The 24,352-nt window shown below is 33.9% G+C and overlaps 1 protein-coding gene across 2 annotated transcripts in view; it reads right to left on the reverse strand.

The window, feature by feature from the left end:
- MINDY3 (MINDY lysine 48 deubiquitinase 3) overlaps positions 1-24,352 on the reverse strand; it is an 86,861-nt gene that overhangs the window by 51,409 nt on the left and 11,100 nt on the right. For both annotated transcript variants that reach the window (XM_020881275.2, XM_020881276.2), the window contains exons 2-8: positions 23,153-23,232; positions 19,391-19,451; positions 17,529-17,702; positions 14,242-14,293; positions 13,257-13,371; positions 10,638-10,711; positions 9,719-9,798 (exon numbers count right to left, since the gene is read on the reverse strand). In XM_020881275.2, coding sequence (XP_020736934.1) covers positions 9,719-9,798; positions 10,638-10,711; positions 13,257-13,371; positions 14,242-14,293; positions 17,529-17,702; positions 19,391-19,451; positions 23,153-23,232 — 636 coding nt within the window. The remainder of the gene's footprint in view (positions 1-9,718; positions 9,799-10,637; positions 10,712-13,256; positions 13,372-14,241; positions 14,294-17,528; positions 17,703-19,390; positions 19,452-23,152; positions 23,233-24,352) is intronic.

The following is a 24,352-nucleotide window of genomic DNA, read 5'->3' on the forward strand; positions in this document are numbered from 1 at the left end:
GTAAATGGTGACTGACTGAGAGAGAAAATAAAGAATTATGTTCTAAAGTGGTATGAAGAGAGAGTATGAGTTTGGTTTTAGACAAGCTACGACTGAGTGACTTTGAGGACTTCTAGATAGAGATGGGTACATTACTAGAAGTAAGGTTCAGGAACACAGAAAAACAGGTCAGAACTGGATGCAAAGCTTTAAGGAACCACAAGCATGATCATGGAAATGGATAAGAAAGAACAGAAAAAGCACAGAAAATGAAAAGACAGATTACTCCACATCAGAAATGTAACTGTAATGGTAATAAAGTCTTTTCATAGACTACAGCTTTCAGCTAAAGTACGTTAAGTATCAGGATAAAAGTAATTTGGGTAACAGTAATTTGTAATAGTAATTTGGGACCACACATATTTCTAAAAAGAATCTTTTTTCTAGTTAAAAATTATGGTCCACTATACACACAACATATATATAACTCTACATCCTTTTTACTATTTGGTTATGTATCGTCCATTTTCCGGTAGGATATCATGTTTTTCTTATCAATTAATGTAATAATATCAACTTATTTGCTTTGTTGTAAATATTTGACTATGTATCCTTAAGTATAACATCTAGATGGTGTAAACCAAGAACTGGTTGTTTACGCTTTAATTTTTGTAAATTCAAAATTAATAGAAGACATGTATACACATAGTCTGTATTTTTCACTAGCTTCTTATAGAAACAGAGGAGACACAGCCACAGTTTCCAAGTTTTGCTTAGAATTCTTAGGGATGTGTAAGTCCTTTTTAGACTTATTTCTCTATCTTAATTTTTAACAACCAAAAAAACAGTAATCATTATTTTTTTATAAACCAAATAAGCAAAAATTTTTTTGGATCCTCAATAATGTTTAATAGTGTAAAGGTCATGAGACCAAGAAATCTGAAAATCTTTGGCATAGAATTCAGATCAAAAAGAGAGAGTGAGGGTGAAGAGGTGGTACCCCACAGCCTTTCAGATTTTTTCTTCATTTTCATTCTGAAAATTAAGGAGCACTAAATATTCTCAAGTTCAAATAATACATGTTAAGAAACAGTTTCACATTTTAATTTCTAAAATCAGTTACCACCACCTAGTGTTATGACTTGATTACTACATCATCTATTTCCTTACAGATGTCTGGAATACCATATTTATAATATCATGCTACTAAATACACCAAATTAGCTTTCAGAACTCTTGAATAATGAATTATTCAGATGCAGTCAGTATTCACATGTTTAGCCATGTTGATTGAATGGCAGTATTTTTAAAATGCATCACTCCTATGTACTTAAAATTTTTATCTTATTTTGATAGCTGAAGTGCATCATTAATATTTATTGTTGTACAGTGAAGACATACTATTCTCACATATTAAAATTCAAAGAATTTAGTTACACTAACTATACTTTTCTCGGTAAGTCTCCAAGAAATCTGTTTAAGTTTGCAGAAAATTCTAATAATTCTGTCATTATATTTCACAACTTTCTTCTTGTTCTTAGCCTAGCAATTAAGACTAACCATGATTAAGTGTCTATCCACCTTTATGTTCAGTCAGACTGTATCAAAATGTAGAGTTTCATATATTCAAGAGTTTGCTTCTCTATACCCTCCTCTGTTCCCAACTATCACTTCTCACTACTGTCAGGGTGCCTATAGAAGTCCTTCTTATGCCTTTCAAACTTGATACTCACTTGGAAAGCACATACTTGCACTACATTTATTTAACAAATGCACCCTGAGGGCCAAGTATTGAAAAGAACAATGTTAAGCACAGTGTGGGAATACAAAGGCATCACAAGGACTAGGAAGACAAAGCAGAACCTCTCTGCAAACTATGTATCTAATGAGGGGTTAACACCTAAAACATGTAAGAAATTCCTAAAACTCACTGTAAAAAAAAAAAAAAAGTAACTCCCCAAACCAAACAAAATGCTAAAACAAAAAAATCTGGGCTAAAGACTTGACATTTCTCTAAAGAATATATACAAATGGACAATAGTATATGAAAAGATGTTGAACATCAGCATCTCCAATCATGAGGAAATCAAAATCACAATGTTAGGATAACCATTCTCAAAAACAGAAAAGATAAATAAGTATTGAGGAGGATGTGTATTGTTCACTGTTGGTGGGAATCTAACATGAAAAACAGGATGGAGGTTCCCCCCCAAAATTAAAAACAGAACCACCATATGATCCACTAGTTCCACCTCTGTGTATTTAACTCAAAAGAGTGAAATGAGGATCTCAAAGACATATCCACATTCCCAGTTCATTGCAGCACTGTTCACAACAGCTGAGAAATTAAGACAACCTAAATGTCTAGCAACAAATGAATGAAGAAAGTGGGCAACATCCACACAAAGGATTACCATTCAGGCTTACAAAAGAAGGAAATCTTATTGTATGTGCACATACATGACCTTGAGGGCCTTATAACTGACATATGCCAGTCATAGAAGGAGAAACATTGCATGATTCCACTGAGATGAGGGATCTAAAACAAACTCAGAGAAGCGGAAAGCAGAATGGTGGTTGATAGGAGCTAGAGGAGGAGGAAATGGGGAGAGGCTATTCTACAGATATTAGAGTTTCACTTTCAGTTATATAAGATAAATAAGATTTGCTGTACAATCTCATACCCATAGTTAATACCATACTCAAAATTTCACTGCAAGGGTAGATCTCATGTTAAATGTTCTTACTACAATTAAAAAAAACTCAAATTACCCCTCCAGAAAAACCCGACAGTAGGTGACAATCTAGAATGTGTAAGTATGATGAAGGCAAAATGCTCAGAGACCAGATGACCAGCCACTGTGGGACTCAGGGGACTCCTGGAGACGGCACAAGCAGTGGCAGCTGGAGGACTGGCCAAGCAGAGATGGGAGGGATAGAGGTCTTCAGGCACAAGGAGCAGCAAGCACAAAGAAGTGGAAGTAAGTAGCATGATTAAACATAGGTAAGTTCATGAAGACTGAAAATATAAGCTGGGGTGAAACTATGTAAGGTCACTGAGTAAGTAAAGAATCTACACACAATGGAATATTACTTAGCCACAGAAATGAATGAGACTGTCATACAGAGTGAAGTAAGTCAGAAAAAGAAAAACATCATATAGTAACGCATGTATGAGGAATCTAGAAAAATGGTACACCTGTGTCTTATGTGAAAGCAGAAATAGAAACACAGATGTGGAGAACAAACTTATGGTTACCACGGGGGAAAGGAGGGTGGGATGAACTGAGAGGTTGGGATAGACATATATACACGACTATGTATAAAACAGAGAACTAATTTAATGAGAACCTACTGTATAGCACAAGGAACTCTGCTTGATGCTCTGTGGTGATCTAAATGAGAAGGAAACCTAAAAAACTGGGGAGGATACATGTATATGCATGGCTGATTATGATACAGCAGAAATTAACATCACTGTAAAGCAACCATACTCCAATAAAAATTAAAAAAAGAATCTATGGTTTAAAAATGGAGGGGGGAGGACTTTTTTAATAAGAATGCTAGAATATGTAAAATTTTTTAAAAAAATACAAAAAAAGGCTTGGTTCATCTCACTTACAGGTAAAGGTGCATGCACTTTTTGCCATGAACTTTGTGAAATCTATTCTTGAAGAGAAGAGCTTTTTAAAAACCTACTAACTGGTTGTTATATTCCTGAGAAGTCAGGTTGCTACAGAGCTGGCATCTAGCCAGGGTGGCCAATTTCAGTCAGTAAGAACACAAGCTGCCAGTTATATTTAAATTTCAGATACAAAATAAAAATTTTCAGTGTAAGTATACTCCAAATACTAAACAGGACATACTTCCACTAAAAAGGATTGCTTATTGGAAATTCAGATTTAACTGGGAGCTCTGCATTTTATCTAGCAACTTGTATGTGTGTGTGTGTGTGTTAGTCCCTCAGCAGTGTCCAACTCTTTGCGACCCCATGGACTGGAGCCTGCCAGACATCTCTGGAAATTCTCCAGGCAAGAATACTGGAGTGGCTTGCCCCTTCTCCAGGGGATCTTACCGATCCAGAGGTCGAATCTAGGTCTTCTACATTGCAAGCAGATTCTTTACCATCTGAGCCACTAGGGAAGTTAGAATTGGGATATTAGGTAATCCTTTGGGAAAAGGTAAAAAGGTAGATCCCCATCTCATACCACTCATAAATAAATAAAATCCAGATGGATTAACGGGATAAACATTAAAAAGAAATAAAGCCTACCAAAGCATTTGAAGAAAATACTAGGCAGTGCTAGCTTTAACCTTGGGGTGGGAGAAACATAGAACAGATACACAGACAAAAATGTAAAAAAAAAAAAAAACAAAACAACCCAGGAACCCTAACAGAAGAGATCAAATGATTTAATTTCATAAAAAATGAAAGCACTGGTATATGGAAGATAGCAGTGGCAAAGTTAAAGATGACAGAAATGGCAGAGAGAAACTATCTATAACACAGATTTAATACATAAAGAACTAAGAATTTATACAGTACCCCTGGAAATTATAAGTAAAATAACCTTTCCTTCTAAAATGCCAAAAGACAGACAATTCCCAGAAGAAGAAAACACTAATAAAAGTTGACAAACATATGAAAAGATGATTAGGTGCAGGTTCACTAGGAATCAGAGAAATGTGAATCAAATAGCCTACCAGGCGTCAATAAACTGACTGACAAAATATTAAAGAGTGAAAGTTCTGAGTGCTGGTCAGGATGTAGAAAAACAGGAACTACACACTGCAAGTCTAAGTTTATACTTCTCTAGCTGGTAAAGCAAATTTCCCAAGGTAATTTGGCATTATCAACATTTAACAGGTATTCCTCAAAAGGTTAAATAAACACACAGTTATCATATGACCCAGGATTTTCACTCCTGGGTAGATGCTAAGGAAAAATAAAAACATCTTCTCATTAACATTTGTACATAAATGTTATTAACCATATCACTCATCATGGCTAAGTGGAAACAAACCAAATGTCCACCAACTGATGAATGAAAAAAGAAAATGAGAAAATGTGCTATAAGCTATACAATGAAATATTTTTCAGTAAGATGGAGTGAAGTGCTGGTTCATGCTAAAATATGGATAAGCCTTGCAAATACTACACTAAGTGAAATAAACTGGCACAGAAGTTTAGATATTACATGATTCTATTAAATGCCTAGAACAGGGCAATCAATAGAGATAGAAAGCAGATTAATGGTGGCTGAGGGGAAGTGACTACTTACGGGTTTAAGGGTTCTTTTGGAGATGATACAGATGTTCTGAAACTGATATGGTGATGGTTGTGTAACTCAAGAATGTATTAAAAACCAATGACTTATACATTTTAAATGGCAGATGTGTAAATTATGTGAATTATATCTCAATAAATCTATTAGTTAAAAAAAAGAAAAAGAACAGAAGCCTAACTGTAACCTTTACTGGTTGGATCCACTTTAAATAATTCTATGTAACCTCATCTCAGCTCTTAATTCTGATTGCACATTTAAACATTCCTTTCATAATTCATCTTTATACCCCTTCTTAAAGCAGTGGATGCAAACTCTTTCTCCTTTACATGCTTCTAACTTTGTCCATTCATTGTCAGTGGACAAATTCAAACTCTCAAAAGTTCTCCCAATTTAAATATTTGATACCTCAAAATGCCTTTTTCTTTTTCTTTTCTCAATGCATTCTTTCTTCTTGTTTTAGAAGAACTGTGCATCTTTCCAACATCACTGTTACTATCAACTCCATTTACTATCTCTTTTATTAAAAGCAGTTTCCCTCCTAAGAGACAATTTAAGAGACTTCTATCCCTTAAAACAAAACTGGTGTATACCATCTTTTGGTCTTATGAACAGGCAATGAACTCTTCTCTTTCCACCCTTTCACCAGCAAAATGTCCTTGCCTGCCTTCCTGAAATATTTACTCCCTATGCAATGAATTCTATCTCAGTTGCTCTTTTAAGGGAAAGACCTTGCTAACTGCTAAATTCATAGCTTATTTTTAGTCCTCATTCTCCTTGATTGAGGGATTCAGCATGGCTCACTCACTTAACTCTGGATCACAATAAAAAAAAAAAATCTTTGGATTAAATTCTCAATCTCTGCTTCTCTCTATAAATGAGGCAAAAAACTACCTCTTAGGGCTACTGTGAAATTAAATAAAATGAAATTCTTCTATATCGTCTAAGATATTTATTTTCACACTGAAAACTCTGTTAAGTGTAGTTTAACAGGCTATCATGATCATTAAGTATGCTGGTTGTAAGGGAACCAGACGACTGTGGTGTAAACTCCAGCTCTGTCTGCATGAAATACGATACTTAATTTGGTGCCCAGTTTCCTTTATTCTATGACCTTCATAGAGTAGTTTTAAGAAAAGAAGTGAGTAAAATGGGAGAAAAGAAGACAGTCATTAAATATTAAGAACAGAGGCTGGCATTGCTAAGATGATGCTTGTCACTGCTGGATAATGGGCTTTTTGTTGTTATTATTTATTTTTATTTACTTACTTACTTGGCAGTGCCAGGTCTTAGCTGTGGCACACAGGATCAGCATTCTTAATAACTGTCAACAGTTGTTAGCTGCCTTTTAAAGAAAATGAAATACCTGAGGACAAGAACTGTTCTCTGCCACCAAAACAGTGACTTAAAGCGGACTTTCTATGATGTTTCTTGCACATATTCATTCATTCAATAAACTTCATTTGAAAACCTATTGGTTATTTGTACCTTACTCTCATCCATCTAACTCACAGCTGAATTCTACAGCATCTACTTTCCTGGAGGCGCTTCCACAGAGGCAGGGTCCGGTGGACTGAGGACAGGCTGGATGGTGCTCAGGAGCCGGGTGCGCCTGCTGCTAGACATGGGGTGAGTTACAAATGACCTAAGCCTCAGTCTTCTTAACTATGAATTGAGATTGAGAAGATACACATCCAGAACATACTGCTTGGCACAAAGTCCATAAATCCTAGCGGCTCTCTTCCTCTTCCTTTGCCACACCTACTTCATCTTGTTACTTCCCACCCATCTTGACTCCGTGTTCTAGTTTGCGACCTGTCATCCCATCCCATTCCTATGCATACAAGCTGACAGGTTCAAGTTCTTATTTTGTCTTATGTTACTGCTCTGCTTAAATGCCTTCAATGACTCTCTTAGAGCCTAACCTTGACAACTAAGGTTTAAACTTCTCGGTATCAAGATCTTCTGGTTTCTTACCCAACCTTATCTTTATGATCTTTTCTGTCTCCTTCACAGTTGATGCTTTTATCTCCTCAAAGCTGGCTGTACATTCTAATTATGTACGGGTAATTTTTAAATTGCCATGTCCAGGCCCCACTACCTAGAAATTCTAATTTGTTTATTCATTCTCAGCTGGAGCCTGAGCACTGACTTACTCTTAAGTTCCCTATGTGACAACGCATAGTCGGGATTAAGATACACTGCTCTAATCAGACTGGTCTGTCTCCCTGTCTCTAGACACAAACTTGTTATTTTTCCCTCTCTCTCATCTGCCCTCATTAAAATGGCCACTCCTACTTAGTGGCTCCCCACTCATCCCAAGGCAAACAGAGTAGGAAAGGTTTCCTCCTCTCCTTGAACTTCTATCATACTTTACTTCAACTTGTGTTCATTTTGCCTTGCATTATAGCTATCTGTGTGCATGTTCTTGGTTTCCTCTTTTGAGGGAAGGCCAAGTCTTTCCATGGGCTGACGTAGGCATTTTAGAAATTGAATCTTAATCTTCATAATCTAACATTCCTTTAAGGAAGGTATTACCTCCCTGAGTTATAAATAAGGAAACTGAAGACAAGAGAAGTAAAGCAGCTTTCCTAAAGATTTGGAAAACTAGTAATTCTTTAATTTTTCTTTGTATATTACATATATCACAATCTCCCCCCATGTTGTCAGACAGAAAAATATCCAATAAATGCTGGATGAATGTATGTATTTTCATTTTAATTTTGGTGAATGAAAAGAGATTCAACCCTAAGTCAACATTCATAACAATTAAGGGAAAATGCAAGAAATATACTGTGCCTATTTTCTTTTCCAAGATAATATTTTAAAGTCATTGCTTAGTTTTTATATTTAAACTATACTTAAAAAAAAAAACACTGCAAGACAATAGTTTTGAAAGCTAGTATTTCAAGAAACAGAAAAGGATGAATTAGTACCTATCAACAACCTAAACTGGATAGCTGACCGATATCCTCTAAGTATTGGGTTGGCCAAAAAGTTTTTCATAAGATGTAATGGAAAAACCCAAACGAATTTTTTGGCCAATCCATATGTAGCATGAGGAAAAGCCTATGGAAAACTGACATGCTTTTGATTGGCAGGGTTGAATACTTTCAGCTCTCAATCAGAATGAGGGCTCAAGAACAGGATGGGCTCAATTACAAAAATACAGAGCAAGTTCACCTCACTACTTTTTCTGTCAGTGAATTTTACTGTTTGAACTCTGACCTTTACCAGAAATCTCCTAAACTAGGTTCTCATTTTCACCTCATCACTGAGATAATTTTGTAAACATTAGCTAATGTAGGATGGAAGGGTACCTCTCAGATTTCTTAAATAGTAAAGTGAAAGGCTGGATGGTGTTAAGGTGCTTTTCAATTTTGAAATTCATTCATTTTTACTGATTTTTTTCCCCTAATATTATATTCTTTCATGTTTCTATTAACTCCATGTATTTCCAAAATTTGAGAAAACTTCAAATTTAAGATCAAGATTCATTCATTTAAATGGGAGCAGAAAGCAGTAACTAATATTTTCTCAATCATAGTATTGGCTTCTGTCATTTGTTGACAGTTTTATCCAATTTTAGGAGAAAAATTAAATTTCCCTGTGAACTACAGGAGTCATGATGATTTCTGTTCTATATTACACACTTGAAGTATTACATACCTGAGAGTCTGACATGCCTTTAACAGGCAGGATTGAATATGTGGTAGTTATTCAATGTATGTTGAAAGAACAAGTAAGTGAATTCAGACTGACCAAGTAACAATAAGCTACAGGGAATCTTTTTCAGAGCTGTATATCAGCTCTCCTTACTAGATGGATTGGCCAAAGGTGCTTCACTTCAACGTTCCTGGCAACATATGAAGGTATACGAAAGAAATAAAATTGAGACCAGAGATGAAGGTGATGGTGGTTTAAAATTCTCAGATAACCTTAAATTTACCCAGCATTTTAAAGGAAATTACAAACCTTAAAAGTAATACAGGGAAAAAACCACTAGACTCTTAAAATACTTCAAATCACGAAACTTAATTTTTCAATTTTAAGCAAAATTCAATAGTATTTTCAACTTACAGACAGATATCACTGGATATGTACAAACTTCACATATATATATACATTTTAACTTTACATATATAAAAAGACCTATTACTTTTTCTAAGCAAGTTAATCCTATAATCCTAATTTTATACTAGAGAAAGCTAAAGGCTTTAGTAACTTGACTCAAGTCATATACTTGGGATTTGAACCCATTTGTCAGCCTCCAAAGTCTATGCTCTTCACATTATAGTGCTGTGAAAACTGTAAGGGATTCCTCTATACTAAAGCATCTATTTTAACCTCTAAGTAACGCAGAACCATTAAACAGGTGAATTAACAATCAACTGTATTTTAGTGGAATATTCATCATAAACAAGATAAACACAATAAAGAATAAATACACTTACTCATTCCTGAGCATTCTCTATCGCCATCCCATACATTAGAAACAGCGTGTCCTGTCAGCAGGAGGTTAATTAAACTTTGGCTATTAATAAAGATTAAAAAGTAATTAAAGTATGAATATATTAATTTTCAAAACAAATTACTCTTGTGATAAAGCATAAAATCATGACTTTTTACATTAAATTATGTTGTTTAAAAAATAGAAAAACCTACACAACCTTGCTAAATGTATCACTTCCTGTGTCACCACAATGGTATTTGTTGTTCTATATAATCATATAAATTTAACAACTTTATTCAAGACATCATATTTAAATAGATTTAAAGAATAATACTTAGACTGCTAATTTATTTATAATCACTTTAAAATACATATATAATTTTTATTATTTTGTGTTTGATGCAAGACATGTGAATTTAACCTCTGGAGCAGAAAGATCTAAAGGAAATATGTTTTGGAGTGAGTTAACAATCAGTCATTGTGTCATCAATTTTAGCATAAATAGCTATAAAAAGCTTGAAAGGCAGGGTTTTCTCAGAGAAAAATAAAGAAAAAAAAAAAAATTTCCCTCAAAGCAGGAAAGCATTCACAAAAACACATGGGTATACTTATTTCTAAGTTAAAGTGAGCAAATTTCACCTATTAGAAAATTTCATGAATGTACTATCAAGCAAAATTTGTTAAAATATTCCCATTGTCATGCTAAAAGAAAATATTTGCTACAATAAACCCAGTGCATACATAGATCTAAAGTGACCTAAAAGCAATGTATAAAACATAAGACTGTTCATACTCAGAGACTAAGCTGTCAGTACTGACAAACAAAATTATCTGACTTAGTAGTGTTTTATCTTATGTGCATATTATCAGTCCTAAATCCTAAAGTCCATATGAGGAAATAATAGATTTTAGTTAATTACCTGCCATGTCCATACACAGGATCTATCAAAGGCTCACTCGAATCTTCAATTTCATTTTTTATGTTTTCAATGCCCTAAAGAAACCAAGAATTCATTGGCTTATTTTTAAAACTAAAAATGAAAATTATGGTAGTTTAAAAACTAACCAGTTTATACTATGAATTAATAAAACACAATTATATAAGTAACTTTTCTCCCAAAGATTTATCCAGATTTGAAATGGAGGGATTTCAAATGCATTTGAAATGAAAATGGTGAAAAGCAGTTAATTCTTAGAATCTTTTTTTTCTTCTGTGGACTCTACATCAGAACAGGTAACAGATCCAATGTGGGTGTATGTGAGTTAAAGGGGTGGAGGGGAGTGCAAGAGAGGGGGAGACAGAGAGACTATTTAAATTTCAAGAGAAGTGAGGAGAAAATTATTTTATCTGAAAGTTAATACTCATTTAACTTCAGGTGAAATAAAATTTGAACCCAATATACCTACTGAGGCACCTGATGTATTTTCTTAGATCATTAAAAAACTAAATATACACACACAATAAAGATATAAATTTAAATACACAACAGGTATTTCTTGTATATAAGAAAATGGAAGGTTCTCTTCTGATTATGTGTTCTTACATGTTGGTCATTCAAATGTGTGTTGACAAAATAAAATGTAAACTAGGAGGGCAGGAGTTTCTTATTTTCCTGAAAGCCAAATTTCTGGTATTTTTAATCACCCAAAAGATCACCCAAATCCCTAAAGGTCTAGCTATTGGATAAGTACAAGAAGGCCTAGGCATTTTATCTCCAGCAATTTCAAAATGACAAAGATAAATTGCCATTCATTGTGCTATTCACCTAACTTTAACCATTGATTCCATTTGATTATAGGCCATTTCTAAAAATTAAAGAGATGATAATCAACAATCAAAATAGTATTGATTGTGGAAATACTGTAGAAGGACACAAACAAGTTTAAGATTTCACACTGGCCTTCCTTGAAAACAACCAACACAAAATGGACTATCATAAAGTCACAATGAGTAACATAATCAAGTGCCAAAAATCACTAGGGAGAGAGGGGACCTGATTTCAAAGACCAGGTCAAGGAAGAACTAGACATGACAGTTTTCTTGGCTGTGAAGGACAAGACAGAGAGGAGGTATCAAAAGTTTTGAGCATAAAAACTGGGAGAGTACTGAACAGTCATGATGAACTCATTAAGAAACCAGACATCCTCGGGACCTCCATCACTGATAGTCCCCATTGCTAATTGACTACTAACTACTTTTCATTCTTTCTCTTAAATATGCTCCTAAATGGTTTAAAATTTCTAAGTTTAAAACACGCTTCTAAAAAATATGCTCCTTTTCTTTTCCATTTCCATGATCACTGCTCTGGCTTAGGGTCACCTATTTCAGTAACTACTTTTCCAGTTTCCCTGACTCTAGTCTTATTATCCACATACCAACTCCCTCCAGCACAACTCTAATACCAATTTAAAGAACCTTTTAGCAACAGAAAGATCTTGTTACGCCATTGCTCACAATTTTTGATTTGTTCCAATTTTGGCCACATGAAATGAGATTTTAAGTATTTTTGCAAAAGAATGCTTACACATATGCCATTCTCATCTTCCACAGTTGCCCTTTTGGTAGATTATGCTACACTAATACTGAACTCTTATATAGTTTCCAAATGTGTGATACATCCCCAACCGATAATGTCTTTATACCTGCTGTTCCCACAGCTTAGAATTTCTTCCCATAGTTATTCTGTCCAGAAAACTTCTCCCCATCCATCAAATGACACCTACAGGGTCTGCCCTTGATTCCACCATATGAACTGAGGCAAGCCTTCTATTGTCCCACCACGCTTTGTGCATAAAACAAATAAACACCAAAAACACTGCCATAATGGAAGTGACTATTAAGGTGTCTGCTTTTTTGTTTACAACATTGAAGAGGAATGATTAAACAAAAATTGTACCCCACACTGTAAGTTTAGTTCCTAATAAACAGTCAATGCTCAATAAACATTTATCAAGTGAATGAAGTCTGATTCCAAATATGGCAAATCCAGCAGAATAACTCAGACCAAACAGGTTGCTGGAGATGTGAGGCTGGCACTCACAGAAAAGGGCAGGACCAGAAGTATACAGATCAGAATGAACGACGTAAAGGTAAGCTAGAAGATACAAAGGTAAATAACAGAAAAAGATGGCAATGAAGCTATAAGCAGAAAATTATGAGGCATTACAGAAAGAGAACTAGTATAGTGATATATCAGGTAAGCTAAGAAGGGACTGGTGTTAGATACAGCTGTTCCAGAAGGGGTTAAGGGATCAAGTGCTTACTATGATCAAAGAAAATAAAATACCAAAGACCTCACTGTACTTCATAATTAGAACACTACTGATAAATCTCTGCAGTCTAGAAGATCATGGGTGAAGCTTGAAAAGTGGTTAAGTAACAGGTGAATGAAGAAAGAGAGACTGATTCTTCATTACTGGCACAGGAGATTTCAATTCTGAGATTTAGAAACAACAACAGGAGTAAAATTTCTCTCTGCAGCAGGAAAAATATTAAACTCAAATGAATAAAAATCAGAAAAACATCTTCTTTAACCAACCTTTGTCAGTAACACAGAATACAGAAAAAGCAATACTCCAAATTTGTTTCCCCACATTGAATACTGGTCCAAGACAGCATCTCTTAATTCTGCTAAACTTCTGAATGATCTTTTTCTGGGGGGAAAAAAAGAATTAAGTATTAACATGATGTTGAGACTGACCACATTCATAAATGGGGACATTTTTTAATTGTCTTCTACATTAAAATGCATACAAAGAGGAGATTTTTGTGTCTCAAATTTTCAAATATAAATTTAGCCATTAAAAGCCAAAGCTATTGCTGACAATTGTCTTTATATGTAATAGGTATCATTGAAATAGAAAGCCTACGTGGTAGGGAACCTCTTCATCTCTTAGGTGAACTGTCTGACATCAATGACTTCTTTAATGATCATACAGTTATTTAAGGAATTAGGTGGTCCTCTTCTAGGATATTGTTAGGAACAAAGAAACTCGACTTTTTAAAGCTTGAAAATTATTTAACAAATATCTAAACACCAAGGATAAGGTGTACATTTGTGGCTTCTTTTAAAATAACATTATATTTCAAATCAAATGCCACTCGCATTTCTACCAACATAGCTATCCTTACCTTTTATTTCACAACAAAAAATTTAAATACTCCAATCAAAACATGGCACTTTAAATGAAAATTATAGAAAACGTATTTTGACAATAAGCAATAACACAAATATTTGTCATACTAGAAATCTTTATATTCACTTGGAGAAACATTAAGCTAAAATGATTTTTTCATTATATTGATGAAAAAGCCTTTAATGTTATAAAAGGGTGTATTTCCATAGTTAATTTCGGAATCAGAATATTTTAAGAACATATTGACAAATTATTCTTTCTTAAAAAAATCTGAAAACAAATTAATCCTCAAGCATACAAATCTAAGTACCTCTCCACAGTATGAACAGACTTAAAATGGCAATGTGTCCACAAGGTAAGTATTTTAAATGTTCCAATGTTACTTACTGAATTAATGCATGAAATCGCTCAAAGCCAAGCTCTTCGACAGCCAAGGCAGCTATACATAAAAGACACTTTTCAGCACTACACATGGCAAATAAATGACACAAGATACACACAGCAGGCTGTAAATACTTTTAAGCAATCAAAAGTTTCCCTCTTTCCTTACTCCTTAGAATTCTCAGTTTATTTTCCACTTTACTATAACATAAATTTATATTTCAACATCTTAAGTATCATGAATAGAACTAAAATGGATTTAATACTGAGAATGTAGAAAGGTGATTAAATAATAAACATTTTCTTTAAATTCAGTTGTGCTAGAATAGTTAATAACATGTGAGAAAGCATTGACAATCATAGTGCTTCACACATAATTGCAATGTGTCCTGCACTTCTAAATCATCTTTCATTTCTTAGAGCCAAGTCAAATCTTCACAGCTAATCTTCCTCTAATATAAAACCTTTATTTTAGACTTGATGTTTCATTATTAAACAAATGTGTATAAAAAGGCAGAGCACTTTGAAAATACACAGGTTCAACGACAGCTTTAAGTTTGTTTCCTCATTTACTCATATAACTGTTAAGTTTTCAGCATCTTATTTAGATTATATTTATTAATAAAATTATAAAATTTTAAGAAATCAAAGGAAATCAAATAAAGCATTTAAATGAAAAGTAAGGCTTACTTAGCACAGTTCTAAGTTCCAGGCCCCTTTTTAAATGCTCTATGGGCCTTAACCTCATTTAATCTTCAAACAACCCTATTATCCCATTTTACAGAAGAGGAACCTGAGGCCCAAAGGAGAATCCTCCCAAGAGCACAAAGCTATAAACAGCAGAACTGAGATCTGAACCCAGATAGTCTCGGCTCCACAAAGATGAAGTCTTTAAAGAAATCCTATACAGATCAAAATGCTCACGCTAATTAATCACAAGGAACAATTTCATATATACCTTATTAAATAAATGTTAGTATTTTCAAATACTAACACTCATTAGAGAACTGAAGAAATTGTTTCACTATGTATTCAAAAGTGAAATTTTGATTTACAATAAAAAATGTCACATTTTTAAGCCTTTCAAAGTCCAGATTTAATTTTCAAATGTTTTGAATAACTTTTTAACATCTGTAAAAGCCCAAATGGATTCATTTAAATAATCTTTTGATTTGTGTGTGGGAAACAAACTGAAATTGAACCTGAGTATTCACTATTGCAAACAAGTGTGCATTACCAAAAGCCAGAACTACACACCACAAAAGCCAATGAAATTAATGTTTGTACACAATGTAATATTGACAAGGGGGAAAACACTTCACATTTAAAATTTCAAGATAAAATAAAACTTCTACCTAAAATTTTCCAAACTGTACTAACTTCTCTGTGGTGCCTGATTATCTCAATAATTTTACTGAGTGTACACTATGAAAGTTGACATAAATATAGTAATTTAGAGAAAAGAGGCAAGCAAAATAAAAAGCTTAGCAGGCAGGATGGTAGAAAAATATGAAACACAAGAAAAAGAACATAGCTGGGAATAAAGGAAAGAACAGGTAAAACAGATTGTTATATGGAATAAATTTTAATATAAGTTCATTTCATTGTCAACATCTAATGTGAATTTTCAAACTTTCAATTACTAAAACTTCTCAAATTTATATAACATTAAAAATCAGTTTATAAGTTTCATTTCATGTCTATTTTAAAAATGAGACAAAGTAAATTGGAAAATTACTAAAAAATGTCTTTTGGAGGGGGAATCAATATAACAGGCCCACACAGGTTACTGAAGTGCCAAAGTTAACATCATGAGGCCATTTAACCTAGAACAATTTAACTAATCAACACAAAAATGTACAGTACATCCAGTGAGCACACAGTTTACTAAAATACTAATGAAAAATGTTAGCAAAAAACTATTTTCTTATAAAATTAATACATGGGAGTAGTTTTAACCGCATATTCTCTAAAACAACTTCTAACTACTTCAACTATTCCTATTAAGATTTTAATATCCTAAACAAAACTATTAAACATGCTTTTATGCAATCCAGTAAAATCTGGAAAATATTTTAAAACCAGCCTTAATGACATTTTCTGACTATCAACCTTGTGAGCATTTTCCACTTGTTTTCTTCAACTCTAAAAATATATTAAATTGTTTTTGAAATGCTATGTTTGAAAGGCCTAAAAGGAAATGTCATTCAACTGTTTAAATTTTAAAAATTATTCCTTGCAAATATACTATTAGTAGAATCTGCCATTGTAACTGCAAAGGTGAGAGAGAAGATGCTGACATCATAGACATGTTGGCTCAAGGAGACAACTTGCCTCATACACAATCCTATAGGGACAGCAAGACGTGTACCATAGCAACTGAAATTTACTTTTTAGAAATTGGATATCTACAGTTTCCACAGAGTCGATAGTTAATGGATTGCACTATAAGTAGAACAAGTCACTTATTTAATAAAGGCACTTAGAACTATCAATTACCAAAAGCAACCTACAAGCAAGTTAATTTCTAAAAAGAAAACCAGAAAAGCAACTCTTTACCCGTAGTACAATCTTACTAGTTAATTCTGGCAGTTTGTAGGTCAACTATGTAAGAATTTTTAAAAACTAAAGACCATAGAATATATAATTCTTGTGAGTGAAAAGAGCTGTTATTTTTCTCCAAGAGAAAACTTCAAGGTATGAAAAACTTAAATGAACGCAAAATTAAAACTCATAATAAAAAAACTATTTCAAAATAATTCATCTACAGTAACCAAGTCCAAAAAGTTCAGGAGGAAAAGAAACAACACAGAGAAGAAAAATGTCCCCATTTTTGCTTTAGGAAACAGCTAAAGATAATTAAGACATTTCCTAATGTAAAAAACAGTAATAATAATTTCCCTGTTTTTCCCAATACCAAGGAAAACACTGAAGTATTCGAAGCAAAGAAAACAGAAATATGTTCTTTCAGCTTTCTAAATGAGAGTTCTGAAGCTCAAAAGATACTGTCATCAAGCAGAAGTTAACCAGAACTTTTACTAAGTTTACTTTAAGAGATGCATTTCCTATGCTTTTTCCCAAAAAATCAAAGAAAAAATAAACAAATGCAATATCCTCCAGCAATTAAAATCAAGTGAGAAATGAAAAATACTAACAAAGCCCCAGGATTAAGTAAGCTTAGGCTAAAAAACAGATCTTATACAATGTTTAAATCTTGTTCTCTCTTTAAAATTTTCAATAGTTCTATTCAAACACACAGACAAATTACTTCAGGAAATAAAAGTGTGTCTTACAAGAATGTTCCACTTGGCAACTAGACTGTGCAGGGCTCCCAGAAAGACTAGCGGTTTCCTCAGTTGCTTTTCCTCTTAACCATGAAACCAAGCAGTAGGATCCCGAGTTGTCACAACCAGCACTTTCTAAAATATCACACAAGGTATGACAAAGGAGCTCCTTCCGCTCTTCCTCTAAAAATAACCGAAGCATAAGTTACAGTGATTTTCTCTGCGGGGGACAAAAAACTCCTGTCAAATAACAATGTTAAGAATGTGTTAATTTAGTGATGAAAATCAAGCATTTTTAGTGGGTCAGAAATCCATAAGCCACTGATCTTCAATTACAGTTTAGAAAAACAATGTGCTTGAGGGTTAAAATGTCACTGCTATTCAATGTTTCCATTCAGGAGAAAAAGAATCCTGGAAAATGCGCAATTAAACATCAGAGCAAAGAATATGCTCTGTGGAGTAAGCTGATACTGATCACCCCTTTCTTAGGCTGCAAATGGAGCCTTTCAGCCATGAGGATTCCCTTCTTGTAGAACCAGGTCTTGTAAGGGCCTGTGGAGACCTCCGTTTTTCCCCATTTCTGAATTAGTCTCATGTCTTTGATCTCCCAGTCCCACAGGGGGAAGGATAATGAAATAATAACCATCGGCACATACAATGACACAAGTCATTACATTAGCAGAGGCCGCTGCAGTTATGCTGCATGGTACACAAACCACTGATACTGTACTGCGGTGATCTGAGCATCAGACATTTAAAAAAATAGCACAAATGCTTCACTTTGTCCTGAACCTTAGCCACCCTTCCCTCTTCAAGCAGTGTTCATCTCCAGAAGTAGTACCACTTTCTGAAGCTTTCAAACAAAGGCGATAAGATGGATATATACCCCATTATGTATAATTTTATGCTAGAGGGAGGTTTCTCTCTCCCTAGATAGACTAAGGGTTCTTTAAAGGCTGGAACTGTCCTATTCACTTTCTAGCCACCACAGCATTTACAACACTTATGACAAATGCTACAAAAATTTCCTATCAATATGAATGTTTCTGTGCAAGAAATTTTAAAAATTTTATTAATAAACTGTTCATGCTAGTAAGTCTCTTTTGAATATTTATTTCTTTCTTCTCTACTGAAATTTATTTTGCATTTCAGTTATTAATTAAAAATATATGACAGTGACACTTTCTATCTTAAATTTAAAACCACTAGTAGAATGTAACTGCATGGTTTGGAATGGAAGCTGTTTTGCCCTTACATACAAAACTGCGATTATAATACATTCTGCCTTCTTTCAGTAGTCACTGTGAGTTCACATAAAATAGTGTAAGTGAAGAAAATATCTCTGTAAACTGTCAAGGATGCAAATGCAAATGTTTGTTATTATCAGGGAGCACAAACAGTTCTCTGATTTAATCATATTGCGGAAGCCATGAAAGCGTCATTTGCGATTTAACTCATAATTACCTGTAATAGTATTCGAATTGCATACGGTGTTATACTAAAAGATTCAGTAATACAAAGATAATCTTGAGTTTTTGCTCAAAGCTAAATAAGACAATACAACCATAAATGATTCTTCCTTATGGTATGCTATCATTTAACAATGCACCAGATTTTTCCCTTAGTTGTAAAAACCTGTCTTACCCCTCTCAGTTAGGAAAAGCACATTACAAAATACACATTTGTAAGATCTAGAGTCACTGTTCATGAAAATTCCGGGAATATTTAAAAAGTCAACCTCACGAAAAAGTAACTGATAGTTTACTTTTTAAAAACAGATAATTTCAACTGAATTACTGCCAATGAATGCTGCACGAATCACTTATAAAATAAAAGATGGAGTAAAAGTTGATAAAAGACAGCTATCATACCTGGGCAATCCCTCCAAGAAGACTTCTCAGAAGAAAACAGGAGCTTCTTCAAAAGAAATGCCTTTATACAATTAAAGCAATAATTATTAGAATTTATTATAAACATACCTTATATCATTCTTTTATTTTAAAATAAAAAAAAAAAAACACCTAATTTGCACCTCCTTTCTGATCTTTTGAATAGTGCTATAGAATTTCAAATTGTTTCCCTTCATACTCACCAGTAACTGAACATAATTACTTAGACTATACTGCTATAAACTTGATTCTAGATCCATATAATTCTTTTATAGTACACATTTTCTGCCAAATAGAAGAACTGACTCAAAATAATAAACACATAACTGAAAAAGAAATTTACTGCTTCATTCACAGTGTGAAGGCCCTATCGATCAGGAAAAAAAAATCTACGTTTCTCTTTGATTCCTTAGGGAAAGAAAGCTAAATACAAAAGTGGTTCTGTACTAGTTCTCATTTGTGACACAAGAATACCACTGTGTGGGTCACTGATAAGGAGCTCCTAACTTCCTGATTTAACTCAAAAAGCTTTAAGATCCCAAAGAAAAAATAAACCCATTTTTAACCTTTTCTTAAGTGTACCAACTATGTTACGTTGGTGATTTGATATAGCAGTTCTGTGTATAATACTGTTTCCTTCTCAAAGTGTAGTTAACCTGACTTGTTTATTTAAGAGGCAGATCCTGATGCTCCACCTACTTTATCTCCAGGGGGCAGATTCAAGAAAAAGTAGTTACTATGGTGATTCTTATTCATCAGTGTCTGGAAACAGTAGTATACAGATAAGAAAACTACTTTTAGTTAATAGACCTAAAGTTGAATCCTGGTTCCATTATTTTACTAATTAAAAATAATAGTAAAAATTATTTTACTAATTAAAAATAATAGTAAAAATTATTTTACTAATTAAAAACAAACTTTAAAAGGTTGTAATGAGGATTACATGAGATGATCTAGTAATACACTTAGCACAATACCAGCACCTAATAAGCTATCAATCTTAAACATTTTAACAAAAAAATAAGTAACATTCTATGATATTCTCACTGAAAGAAAATCTACAAATACTACAACCAAGTACTTCTGACTTTTCCCCAAATAACAAAAACCATAAAATTGAGTAACATAACTACATTACAAAACTGGAAAAGTGAGGTGGGACAATCATTATTTCACCTCTAACAGAACCACCATTTGCATTTTGATATACTTCCTTCCAGTCTTTCTTTCATACCTGTTTTAAATTTTAAGTGAGAAGCCTAACTGGTATGTGATTGTCTCCACTCTTCAGTTTTCCCACATAAGTCAATCTCTAAATATCTACCAAGCTATTAAAATTTACTTCCAACATTATTCCACGCTTACATGACGTTACTGTGCATTAGGTTATTTGCAATTTTTAAAAACTACTATAAATAAAAAACATATTTGGACTTGCTCTAAAAAAGCTAATTCTTGGATACAACCTTTCCATCTTAAGGATTATTTCTTCAGGAAAGATTCACAGAAGTAAAATTATTCACACCAAAGAATCTGCATTATTTTATCATGGTTTCAATTATAATGTAAAATTCCTTCCCTAGGTCACAGTACAAATTTATACTACATAGAATTATCTGTAGCTACACAGAGTGTGCCAGCCATCACCCTACCCTTATATGCACTGGCAATTATTTTATATCTAAAGATAAGGAAGAGTAAGCACAAGAATCTGTTTAAAAGTTTTATTTGTACTTTGGTGGGTTCCTAGTGAGCTTGGGCATCTTGAGTTTTTGGTTGTGCAGCACCATTCCACCTGCCATGACTGCATATACTTGCCCATCTCACCTCTGAGGTTTCAGTGTTTTTCTAACCATGTGTACACCTTCTTTGTCTAAGAAAGATATTCATTTACTGCTAACATCACTTGCAGATATTTTTCTGAGCCTGGAACTCACCTATTCTCTTAGAGGGTTGGTAACACATTATTTTCAACTTCCTGTGGTTAAGTGTTATATCAGGAATAAACTTGGTACATGGTATGAAACGGCCCAGATTCAGTTTTCCCCCTCAAATTATCAACCTGGCATATCGGTAGCATTTACTAAACTACACTGTATTTCATCATTGATTTGCATTCCTTCTTTTTATGGTATGTGATTAATTCCAGGTGTACTATTTTATGTAACATGGTCTACTACTGTATTTTCTACTTGGTTCCATAATGCCTACTCTTCTAGCAAAAGTGCCATGTTCCAGAGTTCAGTTTTAAAAAGTTCAACATCCAACTTGCACACTTCCCTTCATTACTCTCAGTAACTTAGTTTTGATTTTTACATTGAAATATTAATACAAACAAAATTCTATAATCGAAAACATTTATGTGACTATGAAGCTAAATTACTACTTCAAAGATATATCTTTATTTTGAATATTACAATTATTTTCTGTTACATAGCAACTCCACTTGCAAAAATAACTACTATTTTGGAAATATACTTAATTTTATAAAACATGAAATCCTGTTTATCTTGCATTTAAGTATATTCACAGACTGGCAATAAAGACTCTAAGGTACTATTATGGCCCAAGAGGGTCAGTGGTAATAAAATCTATCTTGTATATGAATAAGACATGGAATCCTCAGATTCAGATAAGATTCCTACTAGCAAATCAAAACCTATCTCAGTTGATCAACAGCTCTAATAACTAATTTATAGTTAAATTTATTTATACTCCAAAATCCCTAGGCAAAGCTCATTCAAATTTTTAATTAAAAAAAAAAAATCTACTAATGAAAAAAATGTATCAACTTTACTTTTTAAAGAGGCAACAATGACCTACAAAGAATATATTTTAGAATCAACCATAAAGGAAAACATTTCTTCAGAAAATGCACTTTAAATTTAACAATGTAAGTGTATGGAGTTTGAGAGAGAAATTTATTTTGCAACCAACAGTTCAGGAAAGCATTCTTTATGCCCAATGAATAACAAATACCATATTAAAAATGTATTTTCAAAATGTGCTGATTAAAACAAGCAATAAATTCAAGTTTCTTTTGTAACAGTTCTGAAGTTATACTGTTGTTTAGACATCGTAAATATCACAGCAAACTGAAAATTCAATTCTCCATTTTAATAATGTAATAGTTCATGGCAAATCAGCCTTTGAATTTCAAACAATGCAACACATAAAGATTCAAAATCAAATACACACACCCTGTCTCATGTGAAAAGAAAAAAAAAATTTTTTTTTTAAATTTTGGGAATTGTTTGAAATCTGCTTTTACTGATTTTAAAGACCAAAAAGCTAGTGCCTAAAACAGTATGTATTGGCAACTTACTTTAAAATCTGATAAAGTTTTAGGCCATGAAAATATTAACTCATTTTCACCTTTTTTGAAGAAACATTTTAAGAGACAAAACACATACAAATGGTACCATGTTTATGGTATAACTACCTTTGGCATAAATTATTATTACTCAATAGGATCACTGTGTAAGATGTTATGGCTATTATTTTCAAGAAAACGTAATAGAAAATTTGGAGTTAAAGTCAGCCAAATGGCTACTGCTGTGTAAGCTACTCATATTCTGAATTCATTTTTATTTCAGACATTTAAAGCAATTTCCATGAACACAAGTTAAAAGGTCACTGATCATGCCTCAGGATCACACAGAGTAGAGGTACCAGAAAACACAAACCAAGTAGGGAGCGTCTGAACACGTCCCTCTGAGGAGCTGGTAAAGTAGGCCATGTTACCTGAACAGGCGCGATAACAGCGCAGGGGCCACCTTCAAACTGTTCTAATGCAGATCCCTCTGAGTCACTAAACACAAACCCTAAAAATGAAAGCAAGCAGCAGAGATTAACATGTCATTCAAGTAGTAGCTAAAAGAACTTTTAATGTACTTTGCTCTGAGAATCACTTATCACAGCAGCAAATTATCTCTAAGTCAGCCCATTGCTGTAGTTCTTAGCTTTTGGGGGGGATAAAGGAACCCTTTGAAAAAAGATATGGAACCGAGGCTCCCTGCCAAGTTCACGTGCACACATACCCACACACACAAACACAATTTTGCACTCAGGGTCCCCTATTAAGAGGACTAAAGAGACACAGTGTAGGCTTCAGTAAAAGGACACTAAATCTGATTTTTAAGTAATTTAATATACTGGAAGAAAGACTAGACAGTTTACCTACTGAATTTAAACAGAAATTTTAGGACTCTTCACAGAGAGTATCTTTTTTAGTTTCATCTTTGAGTCACATTCTATAAGCTCAAAATTAAAGAGCATTATACACACTGACGGCTTCCCTGGTGCCTCAGACGGTAAAGAATCTGACCACAAAGTGGCAGACCTCAGTTTGATCTCTGGGTTGGGAAGATCCCCTGGCAACCCACTCCAGTATTCTTGCCTGGAGAATCACCATGGACAGAGGAGCCTGGCAGGCTACAGTCCAAGGGGTCGCAAAGAGTCGGACACGACTGAGCGACGAGGCACAGCACATACACACCGAATGTGCTCATCCTGGCTCCATCTTCACTGAGGCATCACCAAGCGGCACTGGCTGAGGGCAGCCAGGACAAGCTCCCGCAGAGAACACGGCGCACTGTGGAGACGCTGCGGCCCAAAGTCAGGAGGCGAGTTACTATCTGTACAGCCTTGAGGAAACCACTTCACCTCCCTAGGCCTCAGGGTACTTAGCTTTAAAACAACCATTTCCCACTCCAACATACCTAATGGTTATATTTCAGTCATTTATCCAACAAATATTTCATGACCCTCAGACACTACACCAAACATCCAGGATATACAAATGACATGCATGACAAAGTCCCTCATCTGGAGAAGCCAAGAGTCCAGATGAAGACAGACATACGAACAAATCAGTAAAATAAAGGGATAAATGAATGTTTCAACAGCAGTATGAAGACTGTGTTGAGGAAACTAAAAGGAATG

Source organism: Odocoileus virginianus, chromosome 9 (genome assembly GCF_023699985.2).
Source record: "Odocoileus virginianus isolate 20LAN1187 ecotype Illinois chromosome 9, Ovbor_1.2, whole genome shotgun sequence".
NCBI lineage: Eukaryota > Metazoa > Chordata > Mammalia > Artiodactyla > Cervidae > Odocoileus > Odocoileus virginianus.